General features: G+C 35.9%; 1 protein-coding gene across 28 annotated transcripts in view; it reads left to right on the forward strand.

The window, feature by feature from the left end:
- LOC126918944 (MAP7 domain-containing protein 1-like) overlaps positions 1-20,291 on the forward strand; it is a 197,569-nt gene that overhangs the window by 162,210 nt on the left and 15,068 nt on the right. For 15 of the 28 annotated variants that reach the window (XM_050727556.1, XM_050727537.1, XM_050727545.1 and 12 more), the window contains 2 exons: positions 11,527-11,595; positions 18,972-19,031. In XM_050727556.1, the coding sequence (XP_050583513.1) occupies positions 18,980-19,031 (52 nt within the window). In that variant the 5' untranslated portion in view covers positions 11,527-11,595; positions 18,972-18,979. The remainder of the gene's footprint in view (positions 1-11,526; positions 11,596-18,971; positions 19,032-20,291) is intronic. The other 13 variants (XM_050727541.1, XM_050727555.1, XM_050727549.1 and 10 more) reach the window with 1 other exon arrangement.

Here is a 20,291-nt window from a genome sequence, read left to right on the forward strand (position 1 = left end):
ATTCGTCAACTAAAGCACACGTGTAATCGAAAAATTTCCTATTTTGTTTTTGATTTTTTTTTTAATTAAAGCGTCACGTGCAATTCTACGCTTTCAATTTATTTGTATGTGAAAAACTTCTCTCAAGTCCAGTCTACCACGATTGGGACGAACAGAATATTCAAAACGAAATTTATAAAATTTAATAAACGAAGCATATCTCTATTTAGACTTTTTCAGTTGTACCTATAAAAAGAAACAATTTACATAGACATTCTATCCCACTGTATTTATAAACATAAAACGTTTCAACTAAAGATAAAGTAAAGACAGCCTCATCGATGACGTTTCAAATACGAACCAAATTCTGTTCTTCAGGTTCGATGGAAAGGATTTAGTTAGGAATTAATCATCGATCACGAGTACTACGAGTCACTTCGAAGCATCGGAAAAGTGTGTATCTTGGCTAGATAGAATGGAACATTTACGAGGGCTGCGAGTTTAGTTAACACCCTAGTAAGCGTATTAGCCTATGTTTGCCAACTAGTTAACTGGTTGGTATTTGCCTGGCCATCCCTGAAACGTATTCGAGGCGTAGGTCGTGGACGAGCGCGGTCAAAGCAGACGTCACGTCGGAATAATCACGACACTCCGTAACGACGAGCAAATGGACTCGCCCCCCTCCACCACCCTTTACAATCCGGAAATGAAACGACGAAGAATTAACTAGTCGCTGCAACGTGCTCATATTCGTGCTACTGTTCCTGTTATTGGATTCATATTGAACCCTTGTACGTTATCTGTGAATATTGACTATGGACGATGATCTACCTGCACGATAGACCTACAGTCAATGAATCGATAATTTTGTTGCGGATTTCAGATCAGCAGAAATGTTTGAAATTAACAGTATTTTAACAGCACTAGTAACTATACCTATAGTATGTTTCGCGGAAGTGGGAATTTTGATGTTTCTCCAAACTGGAATTTTCCAAAGGGACAATTTTGAGAAACATATTTTCATAAATTCATTAAAAATGTATTTGTCTTATAAACATTCAGAATACTCATGCGCATAAGATTTATCGAATCATTTCATTCTTTTATCATTATTTTTATGAAAAATAATTCAAAATTACAATGTAAAAGAATGTATAGAATGTCATGCAAGATACTCACAAGCATCATCAGAATTTTGGCCACATTTAACTCATTCTAACGAAAGCGCTTCTTTAAGGTACTTTCGCTAATTGCGACCTTAATTTCTACCATTCTGACATTAAAATCTGAACTCGGCATCGACTTGTACTACATCTGCAACAGTTTTTCTCACATTCCGTCTATGCGTCTTCTTGGACAAATAATCGCAACTAATTGGAAGGCACGCTAGGTTCGATGTTCACGGAGAGAGACAGAAAGAGACACGACGAAGAGAACGCGACGATTGCATTCGTTGGCCCCAATAAATTTTCTCGCGGCGCGCGATAGCGTGCATGCGACACTTGCATTAACGGGCCACCGCTGCGGAACACATTGCGACATTCGATAGTTCGCCGTGGCCGTGGCTTTGTAAATTCGAACCGCGCGAATGCAGATTCGACGAGGCAAGATCACCTCGGGTACACCGTAAGAGATCCTTTTGTCTACGACAGGAATTTATGGAGCGCGAGCCGTTGTCGTGCCACGAGAATTACGAGCTTGCTGCTCGACCAGGATCACCAAGGATCGGCTTTAACTGACATTTATGGGCTTCGTGAAACACTTCGTTGCCTCTTCTTTCCATTATTATATTAAAACACTTTTCTTTTTAATTCTTTTCTAGACTCTTTCAATTTGAAATTGAAAGTATTTCCATGCTATTAGTGTTGGAACACGTAAATATACAGTGAAAATTAAAGTGAGATTTGCTATAATCGAGGACGTTTCTTGACCGCAGACACAGTGAAAGTGATTCACAAAGGGATAGTTCATTTATTAAAAAGCAGCTATTGAGAGTATATTGTGGAAAGTGTATCAACTTGCCCATGTGAAAGTTATAGCTTTTTGGTGATCGCTTCTTAAAGTTAGGCTAATATTAGGTGTTAGTTATATACTGTATTTATTTATCACTGTATTTCATGCACACGTTTATTTCTACTGTTCAAATATTTCTTCCTCTGCTATTCACGAGTTCTCTCTCAAACAACTATTTATCGATAAATTCTGTTCAACAATGAAGTTCTTCAAATAGATTTTGCTTCGTTTAGGTAAGCGCCAGAATAAATGACAGTGTGACTATGTTACGTATAAAGTACGAAATTATACATTCCTGGTAAGATTCATGTTTCTTCCTAATCTTCCTCGATATACGAAACTCAACGTTAACTCGTTAAAGACTGAAAACTTTGTAAGTAAAGAGATAAAACTTGGTGTTTCATTTGATCGTGCTTCCTCGAAATCCATCAAATATAGTAATAGACAAATTGTAATTTTAAAGTTGCTAAGTAATTTATTTGTGTGTATAGTTGTACGTAGTAACTTTTTTATTAGATATATTTCATCATATTTCTGGCAGTCGTCTACAAGATATATTATATTTATTGCTTTCATCGAATACAATTCCATTTTATAAAATTATGCCATCCAACCGTTTATACTTAAACTTCGTGCGCTACTGTATATCAACTGTCAAAGGCACTACGAACATCTTTAACATTTTAATATAATTTCACGATTTCCAGCCACTGTAAGAGAATTGGAATTTTTTGCATTTTCTGATTCGTAAAAATTCGAGAGACGTTGATTACGCGAGACACAAAAAAGAAAAAGAAAGAGTCAAGTGCCTAAATGTTGACTTGAAGCTCTTGGCAACAGATACGCGTAGTTCAATTCGTGCACGGAAGCGAAAACGAACAAGGGGCAAAGGAAAGTTTTAATTTCACCAAATTATTTCAGTGTCGTTAAACATCCTCGTTGCGGGATATTAATTCCGGAAGGTAGAACGTCAGAAGCGCCGTTCGTGTGCTTCGCGCAAAAGCGAACTGGAGCAACGCGAAGTGACTATTATTTGCTATTCGCGACACGAGGCAGTAAATCAGAAGATTATTTAGCACCGCCAAAATGCTTCGCAGGGGTGTTCATGTGGACACCGGAAGTTGAAACGAACGTGCTCGTTATACGAGTGGCTTCGTGTATCGTGTTTATTCCTCTGAGTGTTCTCTTATATTACTCTGTGATCTTTCTAGCGTGTTTTACGCCGATCCATGCCACTCTACTCGTTGTTTCCTTTATGCGTTCACACGTGAAAGTGATATCAATTTCCTCAGTGGATTCGATTCGATTTTTGACGTGTTCATACCAACCGGTACATCTCTTTTTAAAGTGACACGATGCATCCTCGACTACAAACCCAACGCTTTTATCACCATCGGGCCGTTTAACAGCTATAAAACTGTTTTTTTTTTCTTTTTTTTTTTTCAAGGACCAGTTTCATTCCTATCGCGATATTCTCGTCGAAAACGCTTTATTGCCGAAACCATTTCGATCGACGTTATTGTCCAATATTGTTTCGTTATTCGTTATATTCTTACTGAAACAATCAGTTGGTTTCGACCGATAATGAATATCCAAATTGAATAAACACAAATTGCACATGAACGACCCTTTCAAAAAGCTGACTCGTGTATCGTGCTGTTGCCGTATTATTCATTGCAGTAAACGAATCTACCTATACTAGGCGTCGACATTAATTTCCATTCTTCGAGAACGCATCCAGACAAAAGGAAGTTCTAACCCTTTTCATCGTGAACATGGACGTAATGAACGGTTAATAAAACGTGATGCCACCTTCGAGAAAAGTTTCATCCACCCACAGTGCGGCATTTGAATGAGGATTTTGGGCAAAAATCACAATTCACGGACCATGTTCGCACGTTTGCAGGCAACGTTCGCACGTTCGCAGCCCACGTTCGCCTCGTTCGCAGCCCACGTTCTCACGTTCCACAGTGTAGCATTTGAATGAGGATTTGGGACAAAAATAAAAAAGAAATGCTTATAATCTGAATGTGTACATTTTCCTAAAACTAAATAATCAGAGGATCCAAGGTGGGTAGAAGTCTGTTTATCAAATCTTTGTTAATATTTTTCCTACTTTCTGGCTCAGTTGAAACAGCTTGAATATTTGTTTCTTTGTCTAACTACACACGATGTCGTTTGAGTAAATCTCTCCATTTTTGCATAAGTGTTACGCAGAAATAATTTATACTTCCATTCTGTTCTGTCAGATATTGTGCTGACATTTAGTAAAGAACAGAGTTTTTCCGTAACTTTTAAACTTTTGTCGGAACAAATGCGATCAGAAATTCACTCTTGATGCAAGTTGAGATTACGAGTGGATTTCACTGAAAGAAATAAAGAACGCGCAGTGTACCAGTTTGTAGCGGAAAAAGATTATGTAGCAATGTAATGCAATATCTTTCTGACACAGAACAATCAAAATTGCAAGATGGTTTGAAACATTCTTTTTAAATCTCACTTTAAAGAGAAACAGCAATTTTTAAATTGCCAATTAAAGTTATACGTATCTTTACTATAATTCTCCATGTTTAAAGTGTAACAAACACTAATTAAGAAGAATTAACAAACAATAATGTATAACGAACGAGCAATTTTCAAGTGATTAGATTTTCATGTGTAAACGATGTTTACTACTGTCGACTTTTTGGGGAATTACTCTTTACATTTTTTATATTATTTACATACAAACTGATAATATCATCGAATAATAAAATCAAAATCGAACAGTGGATTATTTCGATTTTTGTCCACTGCATGCCACGCCGTACTGTGCCACCCGGTTATCCTTCTGACGAGGATACTCTTTTTAGAGACAACCATTCGCGCGACTTGAGCCACGCCGACGAGTAATGGCGGCTTGTTCGCTCGCACGAGTAATAATCTCCTTCATCCATCCATTGAAATTACTGCCGAGCCTTCGTTGGAATTACGAGCTCTCAGTTTTCATTATCGTGCCACGGCGATCCACGATAGTGACGTTTTAATAGCTTGGATCTCCGTACGGTGGATGGAAGATCGACCGAAGAACGATTTCTCAAAGGATACGGAGACGAAGAAAGGGTCAACGAGCGCTTAGACGAGAAACTCAGCTAAAGAGCCGAGTTCGATAAAACGATTTTTTCTTTAAAGTCTCCCTGCTTCGTTCGACGTCGATTTCCATTTGTCTAGAGATTCAGTGGAGTCTCGCTTATCCGACTTGCATGGAACGGAACACCTCTGACAAGTTGCTACGACAATATATATCTGTTATCATTTACCGGTTAATGAAAAAAATGAACACATGTATGTTCATTGTTTTATATATATACATACTGGTGTGCATTGGCACTGGTCAAAAGTTTGGATCCATTTTTCTATCTATAATAAATCTCCTGTTGCTCTTATTAATTTCGAAATTAGCGCTCAATGGTAATTTTCTTTACTTCAATACGTACTTCGTTGAAAAGTTTTCTGAAGGAATATAGAATTCTAAGTCAACGTTTTCTTTAAGTTTCCAAGCTTGATGACGATGATTGGTAGGTAAAAGGTATACGTTATATATACGTTTACATATGTGTGTATATGAACTAGAAAAACTGCATTTATGCGTCAATGATATTTCTGGTCAACCTTAATCCAAACCAAGATCGCAATCGGTTAAAGCCGAGCCGGATAACCGAATGTCTACTGCGTTGCGATCCGTAAATCAAGAAACTCGTGTGGGAGAAGTATATAAATTTTTAAACTTCATCGGCTGCTGTAAAGTTCCTTGTAGTATCTTGTTGGTAATATTTAACGCGTCGAGAGTCGAGTCATTATCGTGGCCTAGCCCAGTTCCAATTTACGCCGGCATCATTTACGCCCTCGCGTAATAGCTGCAACGCGTTAATTCCCCCGCAGACGTGCCAGCAAATATTTTTGATAGCTCCCAGTAGGAAATCCATGGTTGCGCAGTCGAACGAGTGCATTCAAGTTCCAGAAACTTGGCTGCTATCTGTACGTTCGTTTCGACGATGTATTAAGCGCCAGGATAACAAAGTTCTCCGTGCTATTGCAGCAGCATTTAGAACGCTTAACTTATAATTTTACTCAGATATCCTGAGTTTCTTGTTTACGATGTTTTTAAAGGAAACAGCATTTCTCTTCTGTTTGGAATTTAAATCAAATGTATATTGATCAAAGTTTAGTCTATCGTTAATTTAATAATTCAATCGACAGGCTTAAAATTGGATGTATCAATTAAATTGTTGTATTATTGTTTTTTATTAACTTAGTACTCCAACTGTTCGAGGGAGATAATAATAATATTTCTAAAATTTTTAGAATACATACAAGAATTATCCTCCATCGTACTTCTGCAAGAATAATACGCATATTTAGGTTAAACGGTCACTTAGCTGTTACCCTAGTGTTGATGAAAATTCCAGCAGTTTATTCAACGAATTAACATAATAACACGAGCAATTGGCACGATCATTAGCGAGGGAATTGTCGAGAAGCAAAATTGGCATCATCAAAGGGATTCATGGCAAATAGACGAATGCCCCGATTATACACGAATGTTTTCATATATCCACCCTGAACTCTATCCAGATATGCGATACGTGGGAAATTATAATCAGGACGAATTGTATTATTAATCTATCCTGGGAAATTAGTTAGTTGGTCCTTTCCAAGTACAAATTTATTTATGGACTATCACTCAGAATAATATTTCGTTAAATTCTCCGTCAATTTCCGGCGAATCGATTTATCCCTCGACGAAATGATCAATCTTCTTCGTTGTTCACGACGCAGGCGACTTCCGCACCACTGACTTGGCGAACTTCCCCGGATAATGGCGGAGAAGAACTAGCCAAGGATAGAAATGTCGAAGTTCGCCGTCGTGTTCGACCGCAGAGCTCACCTGCATGCAGATCCTATATGTGGAAACGATATAGCGCGGTGATAAAATCAGCGGTTACTTTTGAATATTGAAACATTATTCGGAGACATTTTTGGAGAACTTAAGGATCTCTGCAAGAATTGTTTCTTGCTGTTTCTTTTAAAACCACACATCCTAATCTTCGATAAGTACAAGTTAATTGAGAGACACGTAACAAAATGTGTTTCGTAACAAGTTTCTCCACGTTTTTGATTTTAGGTTCTGGCTGTCGAAAGCAAAACTCCAAACATGGTAGAATCGATATGATTGATCTTGACTTATTGTCCAAGGAAACTGAACTGGTTTTGCTAAAACAGCCTATGTCACGAGACCCATAACTTCATCATTTAATAAAATGCAATTCTTCTGCGATATAAGTACAAATACACTTATAGCAATTGTATTGTACAGTCAATATCTTATTAAGAAGGATTGACATCTATTAAACAACAGAACTTAAAGATACTAAAATCTTCTATTATTTTCTTGGAAAAGTACAAGCATGGACAAAATCCAAGGTTGTTTCTACTACGAGCCCTTCAATTTTTGCTAATACAATTATTGACAACTGTTGTTCAGTAAGAAATGAGAAGTATTTAATTCCATATAGATTCAATGAAAGATTGTAAGAATATTAATTCACAGATAGTTTTTGCAGTCCAAAATTCAAATTGTCTCTACGTAAAATGTACTCCGTACTCGAAAATTTGAATTTTTGAAACATTGAAAATTTGGAAATTTGAAAATTTAAAAATTTGAAAAATTGAATTTTTGAAAATTTTAAAATTTGAAAATTTAAAAATTTGAATTTTTGAAAATTTGAAAATTTGAATTTTTGAAAATTTGAAAATTCAAAAATTTGAATTTTTGAAAATTTAAAAATTTGAATTTTTGAATTTTTGAAAATTTGAATTTTTGAAAATTTGAAAATTTAAAAATTTGAAAATTTAAAAATTTGAATTTTTGAAAATTTGAAAATTTGAAAATTCAAAAATTTGAATTTTTGAAAACTTGAAAATTTGAAAATTTAAAAATTTGAATTTTTGAAAATTTGAAAATTTGAATTTTTGAAAATTTGAAAATTTGAAAATTTGAAAATTTGAAAATTTGAATTTTTGAATTTTTGAAAATTTGAAAATTTGAATTTTTGAAAATTTGAAAATTCAAAAACTTGAATTTTTGAAAATTTGAAAATTTGAAAATTTAAAAATTTGAATTTTTGAATTTTTGAAAATTTGAATTTTTGAAAATTTGAAAATTTAAAAATTTGAAAATTTAAAAATTTGAATTTTTGAAAATTTGAATTTTTGAATTTTTGAAAATTTGAAAATTTAAAAATTTGAAAATTTAAAAATTTGAATTTTTGAATTTTTGAATTTTTGAAAATTTGAATTTTTGAATTTTTGAAAATTTGAATTTTTGAAAATTTGAAAATTTGAATTTTTGAATTTTTGAAAATTTGAAAATTTAAAAATTTGAAAATTTGAATTTTTGAAAATTTGAAAATTTGAAAATTTAAAAATTTGAATTTTTGAAAATTTGAATTTTTGAATTTTTGAAAATTTAAAAATTTGAAAATTTAAAAATTTGAATTTTTGAAAATTTGAAAATTTAAAAATTTGAATTTTTGAAAATTTGAATTTTTGAAAATTTGAATTTTTGAAAATTTGAAAATTTGAAAATTTAAAAATTTGAAAATTTGAATTTTTGAAAATTTGAAAATTTGAAAATTTGAAAATTTGAATTTTTGAATTTTTGAAAATTTAAAAATTTGAATTTTTGAAAATTTAAAAATTTGAATTTTTGAAAATTTGAATTTTTGAAAATTTGAAAATTTGAATTTTTGAAAATTTGAAAATTCAAAAACTTGAATTTTTGAAAATTTGAAAATTTGAAAATTTAAAAATTTGAATTTTTGAATTTTTGAAAATTTGAATTTTTGAATTTTTGAAAATTTGAAAATTTAAAAATTTGAATTTTTGAAAATTTGAAAATTTGAATTTTTGAATTTTTGAAAATTTGAAAATTTAAAAATTTGAAAATTTGAATTTTTGAAAATTTGAAAATTTAAAAATTTGAATTTTTGAAAATTTGAATTTTTGAAAATTTGAAAATTTGAATTTTTGAATTTTTGAAAATTTGAAAATTTGAATTTTTGAATTTTTGAAAATTTAAAAATTTGAATTTTTGAAAATTTGAAAATTTGAATTTTTGAAAATTTGGATTTTTGAAAATTTGAAAATTTAAAAATTTGAATTTTTGAATTTTTGAATTTTTGAATTTTTGAAAATTTGAATTTTTGAATTTTTGAATTTTTGAAAATTTAAAAATTTGAATTTTTGAAAATTTGGAAATTTGTAGCTTTGAAAATTTGAAAATTCAAATTTTTGAAAATTTGATTAGGCGCTGAATCGCCTAACAAACTATTAACTTGCGCGGGCATGGCACAAAATCGCATAATTAACTTTTAGCGACAAAATCCTTGGCTATTACACGGAGTTTATGCAGTGTGCTACGCTACGCGGAGGAGCTCGTTTCACAAACGATCGAGATCGATTGAAGCGAACAACTAGTATCCATGGTAGCCCGATCTACTGACCGCTTTCTGATTTCGTTCTACGTACAACACACCCTTGGGCGATGTGCAAAATGTTAAACGCGCCAGCGGATCGTTTTCGCCAGCGATATATACGCGTGAACGAGTACGAAACCCCGAATCGATTGCCAGAGAAATGACCCGCGAAGTGTAACCTGTTCAATGAAATTACGTTATTATACGCTACAAACCTTGAAACCACCTGCTTCGACAGCTATCTTCTAATCAGAGGCTTGTATTTAACGCTTTAAGAAAATATAATGGTTGTAGTATCTTTTTTAAAGGGAACTTTATGGTGAGGAGAATAGTATGGATTCTTTTGTATGGTACAACCAGATTTTGAATTTTTATGTATTTATTTTGATATATGGCATAAAGAATGCATGTAATATGCAAGAATATACTATACATGTATAAGATTTTTAAAATATTGTACGTCCCTGAAAGGAAATGCACTCGAGGCATGAAAGCAAGAGACATACTCTGACATACATTTCTCTTCTATGCAATTTGTTGTATATATAATTTATACATGTGTTTGCTTATCTTGATTAATAAGGAAAATAACGCATGCTTTATTTTAAAAAGTACGTCGAAGAAGATAAGCTTTACTAGAATGTAGTCAATCAGACCTGCGTATTCCTTTCAATGTGCCTCCTCTTGTGCGATGCACAATTATTGATATTTAACGAGTGAGAAATCTCTATTCAAATTCCGCTTCTTCAAGTGTATAATGTATAAAACTGAATTATGAATAAAATGAATTTGCATAAACACAGGCGATCTAAATAGAATGTACAAGTGCCTTCTATAAGACGAGCAAATGTTTAGGAAATAGAAATTGGCAGAGTACTTGGAAATGATTTGCAACGATTACCGATCGAGAGCAACGGCGTTCACAATGGAAGAACGTAGCGGAGAAAGTGACGAGTGAAAACTGTTACGTCGTTGGGTAACCGTTTCATCAGCTTACAATATACGTACGTACAATATATAAAAACGAAACTAGCGCGCAGGTTGCGTAAAAACGTTCCCGACGATATTTACATGGCTAATTTCACGTGGTGGAAAAATAATTGGAACGTGGCTCGCGGTCTGTCTGCCGGAAAGCTGAATTTCTCCGTTGAAAGTGTTTATTAGCAGCTTGGTGAGAGAGGGGATTAATGAAGACACAGTTAATAAGCTTGTTAGCAACGTGGGCGAAAGACGCAGGCATCGTGATAGTTAGCCTTATATGCAGAGTCAATGGATGCTCCGGCATAAAGGCAGCTATTCTCTACGTTGTCTCTCACTCTCTCTCTCTCTCTCTCTCTCTCTCTCCTTCTCTCTTTCTCTCTTTCACGAGTAACTGATGAATAGTTAGCCACGAGTGGTCGACACAAGCACAGCACTTGACGACATTTAGAGACATGCGACCTAACAAGGGGTGAAAAGGAAACCGAATATCAGCGGAGAATTTGTAATAAACTTTACTCTGTAAGCTAGTTTCTGGCGGAATTTTCGTCTTAAAAATTATAAATTGGACAGTCTGTTTCTTCATCTTAAAAAGCAACAATTGAACACCTGATGGGAAAAATATAAGTTCTGGCGATGAAAGAAAAGGATTCTAATATGGAATAGTTGAAAGATGAACAACCTGATAGATTCGAAGATAGATAGAAGATAGTGTTTTGAAAATAGGTGACAAAACCACAAGATTTTGTAAAAAACGAATAATAGTAGCTTTATTGCTACGTTAACTTTAATAATATACTTAATGTTATTAATGTTTCTCTTAATATTCAAGAGATTTATTTATTTATTACATAAGTCGAGCCTTTATTTATATTACAGTCGTTGTAATTATTAATTTACGTTAATGCACAAAAAATCAGGCTTGCATGTACTTTAATCGATAAATCGCCTATCGCACTTTAATTACGCTAAAACTCGAATCGTCATATTGAACGATGTAATAATAGTCGGTCAATTAAAACGAATAATTTTGTTACAGCTGGAGCCGCTTCTGAGGAAACTAACCAAAGGTCCAGTTCTGCACACAATCGCCACTCTCTCACGAAGGGTAAGCAATCAAAAATTGACGAATCGCCACGATATATTAGAATCATGGCACGACTGTATCCAATCGATCAACATCGTCGCGATGCTATATCGCTTCTCTTCTTTTTCTTGTTATCTCGTTCGCACACGTTTCCACAAATATTACGAGAATTTCATACACTCCATGCATGATCGTCCATACTTATATATACGTATAGTTAGGAAAGGCCATTTAGGATTTCGTATCGCATGTCGGTGGAAAAGTATCATTACGTTTTCCTTTTATCGCGGAAGCTTCTGGCAAATATTCCTGTTGCAACGCTGCTATCGCACAACAGCCACGGATGGTCTTTCTCGTTGATCAGTGGCTGTAAATTCGTGAATAGGAGCCGTTCGTTCCGAATAAATTGGTACGAAGCTCGTCGTTGTTATTTTCTATTAAAAACCGACAGTAAAGCAAAGCTTTGACGAGGTATTCGGTTGAGTGATCGTTATGAAATATAATAATTTCCTTCTGAATTATCCAGCTAAGAAATCGGGTCGTCTTTCAAGATGATTCTCAGTTTTCGCCATCTTCGAATCGAAGCGTATCTGATGAATATGCGATTCAAATACGACCGAAAGAAAAATACATAGGAAGTTCGACAGAAATAAATAGAAAAAACGATGTCGTTTTCCATTGTGGAAAATGAAAAGCGACATACGACGAGACGCACTCGTGAAGTCGAATAAAAAATCGTCGCGCGTATCGATCTATGAATGTGGAATCCACATTGTGGATCCATGCGCTTCTGGTCAACGCTAGATAACAAACGCAATATCTGCACACACTGTGAAACGGCAAATGGATTTAATAACGTTTTAATCCTATCGACTGATCTTCGCCGCAAATCTCAGCTCGCGCACGAAGAGCCAAAAGTTTAATCAACTGTGACAGAAGCATCCATGAAATTGATAATAACGTGTGCATTTGTTTGGAAGAATACCGAAATATCAATGACCGTACACAGGTCTGAAAAATTCGTTCCACCGGCGAGCCTTGAGAGATTTGCTCCAAATGTTTACTCGCACGAACTTTTGATTCGACGACAGATCGCGACAAAAGCGTTTCTAATCAAAAACGTCCGCAAAATGGAAACACACGTGTAAATAGAGCCACTCTTTGCGTGTTAAATACTGCAAAGAGATTAACGACCCATGGCAGCAAACTCAGGTAATTGATCGTTATACATATACTGAGTGTTTCCTGGTGAATAATAAATTTCGTTAGCGTGTTCAGAATGTTATTCCAAGTAAAAATATTACATGCATCACTGGCTGATTCGAGTTCGTTCTTGAGATATGGAAAATGTATTAGTATATAAACCGTAATAATCAGCCATAATTTACATATATTGTTAAATAGTCCTGTTTCCATTCGCAGCATCCATTGAATATCGACAATGCTAATTATCCAACTGCTGATGTGTATCATGTTTCTCATTTCATGCACGCTTGATTCGAAACACCTGGTAGAAAAAGATTAATCCTTATACAGGCAACCAAGATGCTATTGTTATCCAACGAGTGCATAAATAAATTTGAACTTTAATATACAATATCCAAATTTCAAACTTGGATATAAATTTCTATTTAATAATATCTAAGAACAAGAAGAATTCGGAGCGATTTCGCAATATTTTCACTGGAACGTAACAAATTCTTAAAAGCAATATAGAAATGGATACCCGTGGGTACTCGGTTGCTCGTAATAGAATTAAATGCAATTTCATAGAATTGCAAATAAATAATTAAACGAAGCTTAAGTGCAGACCTGAATAAATGGAACCATGGTTATGTAACATTTTTTTACTTAAAATAATATTCTGGACATGCTGCCAAAGTTCGTCGGTTCCACCGTGCAGCCAACCTGTATGTGTTTTATCGTCCATAATACAAATTTTACCCTCTGGCTGTTCGTGCATTGTATACTCGCGATATTTCCACGGAGATGCGATAAAGGGGTGGTAGATGAGGGGACGGGGAAAATGAAAGGATTTTGTTTTGCCGATAACGTTATTAGAGGTGTGCTCGCGGAATATTCAGCCAGGTGTTAAACGCGAGGACAATTATCAATGCTTGAGGTCAGAAACAGAAACAAAGTCGCACGGAATCGTTGCACACGCGAGGCTCGTTCGCTCGTTAAATATTAGTAGAACACTCTGTTGGCGCTAGGATGAGAAAGCAGGACAATTTCGATCGTCACCAGCAGACTCCCGGCGAGCTTCCATTAAAATGGAATACGAGCCACTCGACGCATTGCATTTAAACGTGTGCACATGTGTGCCGACCGAGTGAAACTGAATTCAACGAAATCACGGGTGCTCGGCGAATAGAAGCTACTTTAACATAGCTCAAGGCCGTTGCTACCGGGTTCGCATCCGCAGACGTGTGTTTATAGCGTTTTCTCATTCGTGCGATTCATTCCGTTTTTAAAATCGTTGAATTTCCAATCGTTGCCCATTGTCAAGAAAGAAAATTAAATGTTTAAAATTTGCAATTACTACTAGTCGATGAGATATCGTTGAATTCGATTGAAATAATAAACGAACAGCGTTGAGTGGCACGGGATATTAAAAGTAGGATGATTCTTAACGCAATGACATTAAAAACGAAAATGACGAATCTCGAGCACCGGATCGACGGATGATAATTGGCTATGTAAATTAATTGCTTTAGATTTATCCAATTGTAATAACTACCTTCTAGTACTGTACCGATACTGTATTGTAACAATTTATCATTATTTACACGTAATTTATTTGTGACGTATAATTACCTTATTCACATGATCCGTAATTATATTATATGTTACATAATTAGCTTATACGTATACACGTAGACTACGAATAAAATTTCAATTTTATTTAAAAGAGGGCGAAATTAATTTATACACGTAATAAATCACCGATCATTGGCTTGTATTCGTGAAAAGAAGCGGGTACTTCTTGGTATTGTGTATATATTACTCGAGAAGTAGCTTGAGCATTATACCGATGCGACAGAAGAGAGGAATAGCTGAAGGAGCAAGGATAGAAGAAAAGGTGGTTGAAGTGGAGAGGCAGTCGACTCGAGAAGTGCCACGAGCACAGAAAAATAGTAAGAACGATGCGCCAAGGTAGATGGGTAGAACAGATTCCTATTGTTTTCCGACCCACTTCCTAACGTTGGAAGATTAACAGAGTCCCTTGTCTGTATCTACTGACAGATTTTTCAACGTACAGCCTGCGAGATACTTTTGCGACCTTGCCAGTGCGGAAATAGGAACATATTGACCTAAAGAACCGCATTTCAACGAGTTATAGTCTGATATGACCGAATTGTCGTTTTCAACATCTCCGATGGAACATCTTTATACACTGCGTTTATTTATCAAGATGGATTTACGATTGAAGCAATTCCGAATTTCGAAATGGACACGACTAGGAATTTCGATGCATACATTTCTTCGATATCATTTTGATATGATATCTATTCGCCTCAAATTCGTTTCCTCTTTGAATAAAAACTTCGAATCCAGCGGCCATTGTAACTGGAAATAATTTGCGTGAAAGTATTCCGGAATATTACCCAAAGAGAGGCGTCTAAAGAGAGGGAAAGAGGGGGATTGGGAAAAGGCTTTTGTGTGCACGTATGCATTTTCCACCTTCTGAAGATCCAAGATAACACCCGCTACGTTGTTTCATGCAGCGTTACGTTGCATTGTAACGTAGCGATTCAGCGAAGCGCATTCCTATTGACAACAACAATAGACTAGTGTATGCGGGTGTTCAATTGGCAATGCGTTCTTTGTCATTTCTTTTTCCACGGAAGAAAATAGCGTGTCTTTCTGTCGCTCGGTTAAAGAACACGCGTACCTTTTTATTTGCACTCTCTGAAATTGCTTCTTCGCGAAGGTAGTCAAAAAGAAAAAAAGGTAAAAAAACACACAGAAAAGAAACTAAATAGTCGCAACTTATATAGTTTATTTAAGGGGATTGCATCGATCATAGCCAGGGTTATTTGTCGACCGATTTTCGCATAAGCTCGTACTTTGTAAAGATTCATCTTTTTAATTATTAGCAAATGATTAGGGGTTTTAGTTTTTCATCGAGACGAGCATAGAATTGAGAAAAGATCGGAGAACTTCCACGTCTCATCGGACTTTCAACGAACTTAAAATCGTTGATAAAGTAACGAAACGGTCGGCTGGACGAAGACAAAATCGGTTCTCGATCGAGTAATAAGTTTGCAATCGTAAATTGCGGGCTAGTATCTATAGAAAGATTGATAGCTTCCGGTGAAGCTCTAAATCTGCAATGAAACGTTGCCGTAGAGATAAGGGAAATGCTTTCAGAAATGGCTGGAAACTATCGCGGATTCCAGAGCTTTCGGTCCACAATTGGGTTTCTTCAGAGCGAAATTTCAATTCCAACGCGGCCTACGGAACCCGATGAAAAGGCTGGATTTCTATTGTTTTCCGACTCACTTCCAGGCGACGGAAGATTAACAGAGCCGACGTGTGTATATCCACCGCCGACGGCCTCTCGACGTTTTTCGACCGTTTTCGCGGAAAGCGGAACCCATTGTGACTCGAGACCGCTGTAATTTAAAATCATCGTCGAAAGTTTTTTACCTCGCAACTTTTTCCCCTCTTTTTTCCTCTTCATCTTTCCTCCTTTTTCCCCTCTTTCGCATAATCACTCTGATTTATATACTCGAATATCCAACGAGTTCCTCGAATTTCTAATAGGGACTCGATGCAAATGTTATTGATTCCGGTAACGCGCAATCGATACTTCCCATGAAAAGTAGAGCATTGATATTAATTACGTGTCGTACTTAGAGTGCAGTCTTTCAATATGCCATCTTTTTCTTTCTTTTTTTCGTAATCCGTTGACACGAATTCCATCGACAACCCTCTCCTTTTTCGCATCCGACAGAACTTTATATCCGTAACATTATCAGTAACGTCGAAACGTTTTCACCCTGTTTCCCCTTTTGGCTTTCCAGGCGTACGTACCCCGCCTGTTTCTATCGCTCTACCGGTAACTCCTCCTGTTCATGCAATGTCTCACTCCCTCTCGCTCGATTCCGCATCCGCATTGCTAATGAAACGTCCAATTACCATCAACGGCTTCCACGAAGCGGTCCACCAAGCTACACATTCTCTCTCTCTCTCTCTCTCTCTCTCTTTCTCTATCTCTCTCTCTCTGTCCCTTCCCTTTCGCTCTCACGCCTTTTCCTCTTTTCTGACATTTGCAATCAGCAGCCGGAAACAACATCGGCAGGTAGCAGCAGTTTCCCTCTACCTGACGTTCGATGGAAACGAATCAAACTACCTCTTGCGAGCTTCCCTGTCATCTCTTTCCCTTCCCTTTCGCATTCCTTTTTTTAAGCAGCGCGAGGTCGCGAAAATAAGCTACGCGAACTGCAATTAATCAGAATACATCAGGGGCTCTGTGCAATCAATAATCGAATGTAATTCCATTTTACAAGGAGCAGTAACATCGTACGCCTATCCTTTTCCAGCTCTTCTCGATCATTCGTTCTTTCCATTGCATCGCGTCGATATGCAATCGGCTATTATTATCGCAACAGTTGAAAAGAATGGAGTCTACCAGAGCGATAAACAGCCAGTCTTGATAATATGAATCGTTGGAAAGGTGGGGACGGAATGCGGAGGATTTAAACAACTTCCAATGATATAATTGACCACGCGATAACGCGAGCTCTTCCATTTCCATTCGCTACTCTCTGTAGACGGTTATCGAGCTGCGATCGTTTAACCAAAGAACACGGCTCTCGTATGCCTTTTTGTAATAATGCGTCGCCCATTCATCGCCGCTGTCCGTTTTCCAGTTATCAATTATAGTCGACGGCTGCCGCGTTTTTTCCTCGCGGCATTTGCAATCAGCCGGCGAAAGAATCGACGTTGGGTGAAACTCCCTCTTTCTCTCTATCTCTTTCTCACTTCATCGAATGCAAATCGTCGCCAGATGTCGAAAATAAGCGAGCAGGTTTATAATTAACGATCCTCGCAACAACAAATCTGTGACCGCGCATCATCACAGAAGACACAATTTAAATTCTCGTTTTCAAAGGTCGATGCGCAAGCTTTGAACAGGTTTCCATCATAAAAATTCTCTCGCTGATCCCATCTGTTCCGATGTCGTTATTCTTCATGAACGATAAAAAAAAAACTTTGGGAAATATTTATGAGATTTTACGTTTTTTCTAATTACGAATATCAGATGTAAAAATGTTCCTTCCTTTTCCCTATCTCACTCTTTTTTCTTTTTTTTTTTTTTTTTTTTTGTTTTCGCCTTATCCCATACCATTCATCCCTCTGATTCTAGAATATATATATATATTTTTTTATGAAAGAAGATTAAATCTGAATTTGGAATTATGTACTTTCGCATGGCATAAAGCAGAGTAGAGTTCGTCTCTTCGGTGCGCCAGCTTTAGAGATTTTCTTGCATTAAACCTGCGCACTCCGAATTTTTTAAGTCTTAATCTTGATTTAGTTTCAACCGAGGACAGAATAATTAATATTTCGAGAAAATTATCATACAATTGGAGAGATAATTCACGCGTATCAATAACGATTCTTCCGTATTTTTCTCAAATTTAAGAAATTTCTCGAGGATATGAAAATACGGTTCGATCGGAAATAACCTAAAGTGGCACACCAGGATTAAATTAATTTTCGTGTATTTAGAAGGAAACGAATAAACTGGTAATTTTGATGCTTTTATATTTGAAGGAAATTTGAAGCTGCAGAAATGCGCGGAATAGACATAATATCAAAAAATATATAAAATATGCAAAGTATAATATCTGGTCCCTCTAGCAAAACAGTTTGCCAACTCTATATTAGCGAATTGACAAATTTGCAAATTTGATCCTACAAACTTCTCTGTTATAATTGTACAATTTTGTATCGATTAGAATAGTCTGACGATTTGTAACTTGTTTGCGAAACTTCGAAGAAAATTTATTAACATTGGTAATAATTCCGACTCGTGGCTCGTCAAATTTCACTAATGACATTAGTTGAATTGTACAATTGAGCGTTGTTGTAGTAAGTAAAACGATACTTTATCTAGATTCTATTTCTATAATTGTATTAATAAAAATATAAATTTGCACATAAAGATATTCACAGATTAGAGATAAATTAAACTAAACTGAATTAAACTAATATGTCTTGAAATATTTTTAACTGGTCGGTGTGAAGCAATGGCCAGCAGTGTTCTCTAGTAAATGTAACAAACGCGGCAATCAAGGACGCGTTTCGATGGGACTTATAGGGATGGGATAGTCTATTTAAACAAAGAATCCTATAGGAACGAACTTCGAATTTATCTTCCGCAGAACAAACGATGCACTGGTTCGCCCAAATCGGAGGTGACGAAGCCTCTCCCGATTCGTCAGGTAATAATCAGTTTGGTAAATAACGGAGTGTGCTTTGCCAAATTCGACGCTACGTTTGCGCTGAATTTAATGCGTCGCGTAACGAGTGCGTACCTATTAATAGTAATCCCCCGTCGAAATTGGAAATGACCGCATTCATCAGCTACGAGTTTTCCCAGGCACGCGTGTGACCAACTTTCTTCGAGCGTTTCTCTTTATTAATAGTTTGATGTCACATTGACGGAAATTGAGAGAACTAACAAAAACGATTAAGTCTATGGAACATAACACATCCATAAGAATCATAAAACTTACTGACTTTTTCATTGTATTGATCTTTTCAGGTAATTTGCAGGAGATTTAAAAAGTTTTTAGAGATAATGCATTTTTATGGAATTAATATTTTATTGAATTACGCATGTGTAACTTGTTTCTTTCGATGACTCCTTGTAATGGTATCCGGCTTAATTTTTTGAAAAAAAACTATTCCTGCTTTTTAGTTAGGAGTTGAAGTAATTTTTGCATATTTTGAAGACCTGCAACTATTCAGCTTTTCGTTATCACTAAATATTCTATGAACGATTCCTTTTTCGAATTTGGAACAATATTTATCCTAAGCTTGCCATTTAATTGTTTATCAAAAACCTGTAATGAATCTCATTCGATGTAATCTAATATAAAGTCACGTTCTACACCCAGTGTTTTCAGACAGGCAGAAAGAAAGAATTCCATTCATAACTTCATTCTGTGTAGAAACCTAGGAACACGATTTCGCGACGTGAACTCATAACGATAAATCGAATGTTTCCATCCCGAGGTGCGAAACACGCTTTTTACAGCACCCTGTTTTTAATAATCGTATTATCCGAGCGAAAGAAACACGTTGGTATCACAAAAAATGGACGGGTTACGTCGGTGAAGCTGGAATACCGCACGAAGGGAGACAGGGAATCTAATAAAGAATTTATTTCATGCGGCCTTGTCACTTCTTTGCCAACTGATAAAACAGCTGCTCGCCGTGGGAAAGGAATATTCGCGTTTACTCGTGGAAATTGACTATCTTCGTAGTGGTAATCGAATCTGCGCGAGAAAATATACCCATGGAGACCACAATTTCTGACCTTTTTCTCTCCTAATTGTATTTCTTTAATTTCGTTCGGTTCACCACGGAACTTGAACCGAACACTTTTAACACGCGTTCTATCGGAATGAGATGAAAATTCGTTTACCGAAACTATCATACGCTAGACATCACGTCGACTGCATGAAGCATGTTTGTTT

This window comes from Bombus affinis, chromosome 7, assembly GCF_024516045.1.
Source record: "Bombus affinis isolate iyBomAffi1 chromosome 7, iyBomAffi1.2, whole genome shotgun sequence".
Lineage (NCBI taxonomy): Eukaryota > Metazoa > Arthropoda > Insecta > Hymenoptera > Apidae > Bombus > Bombus affinis.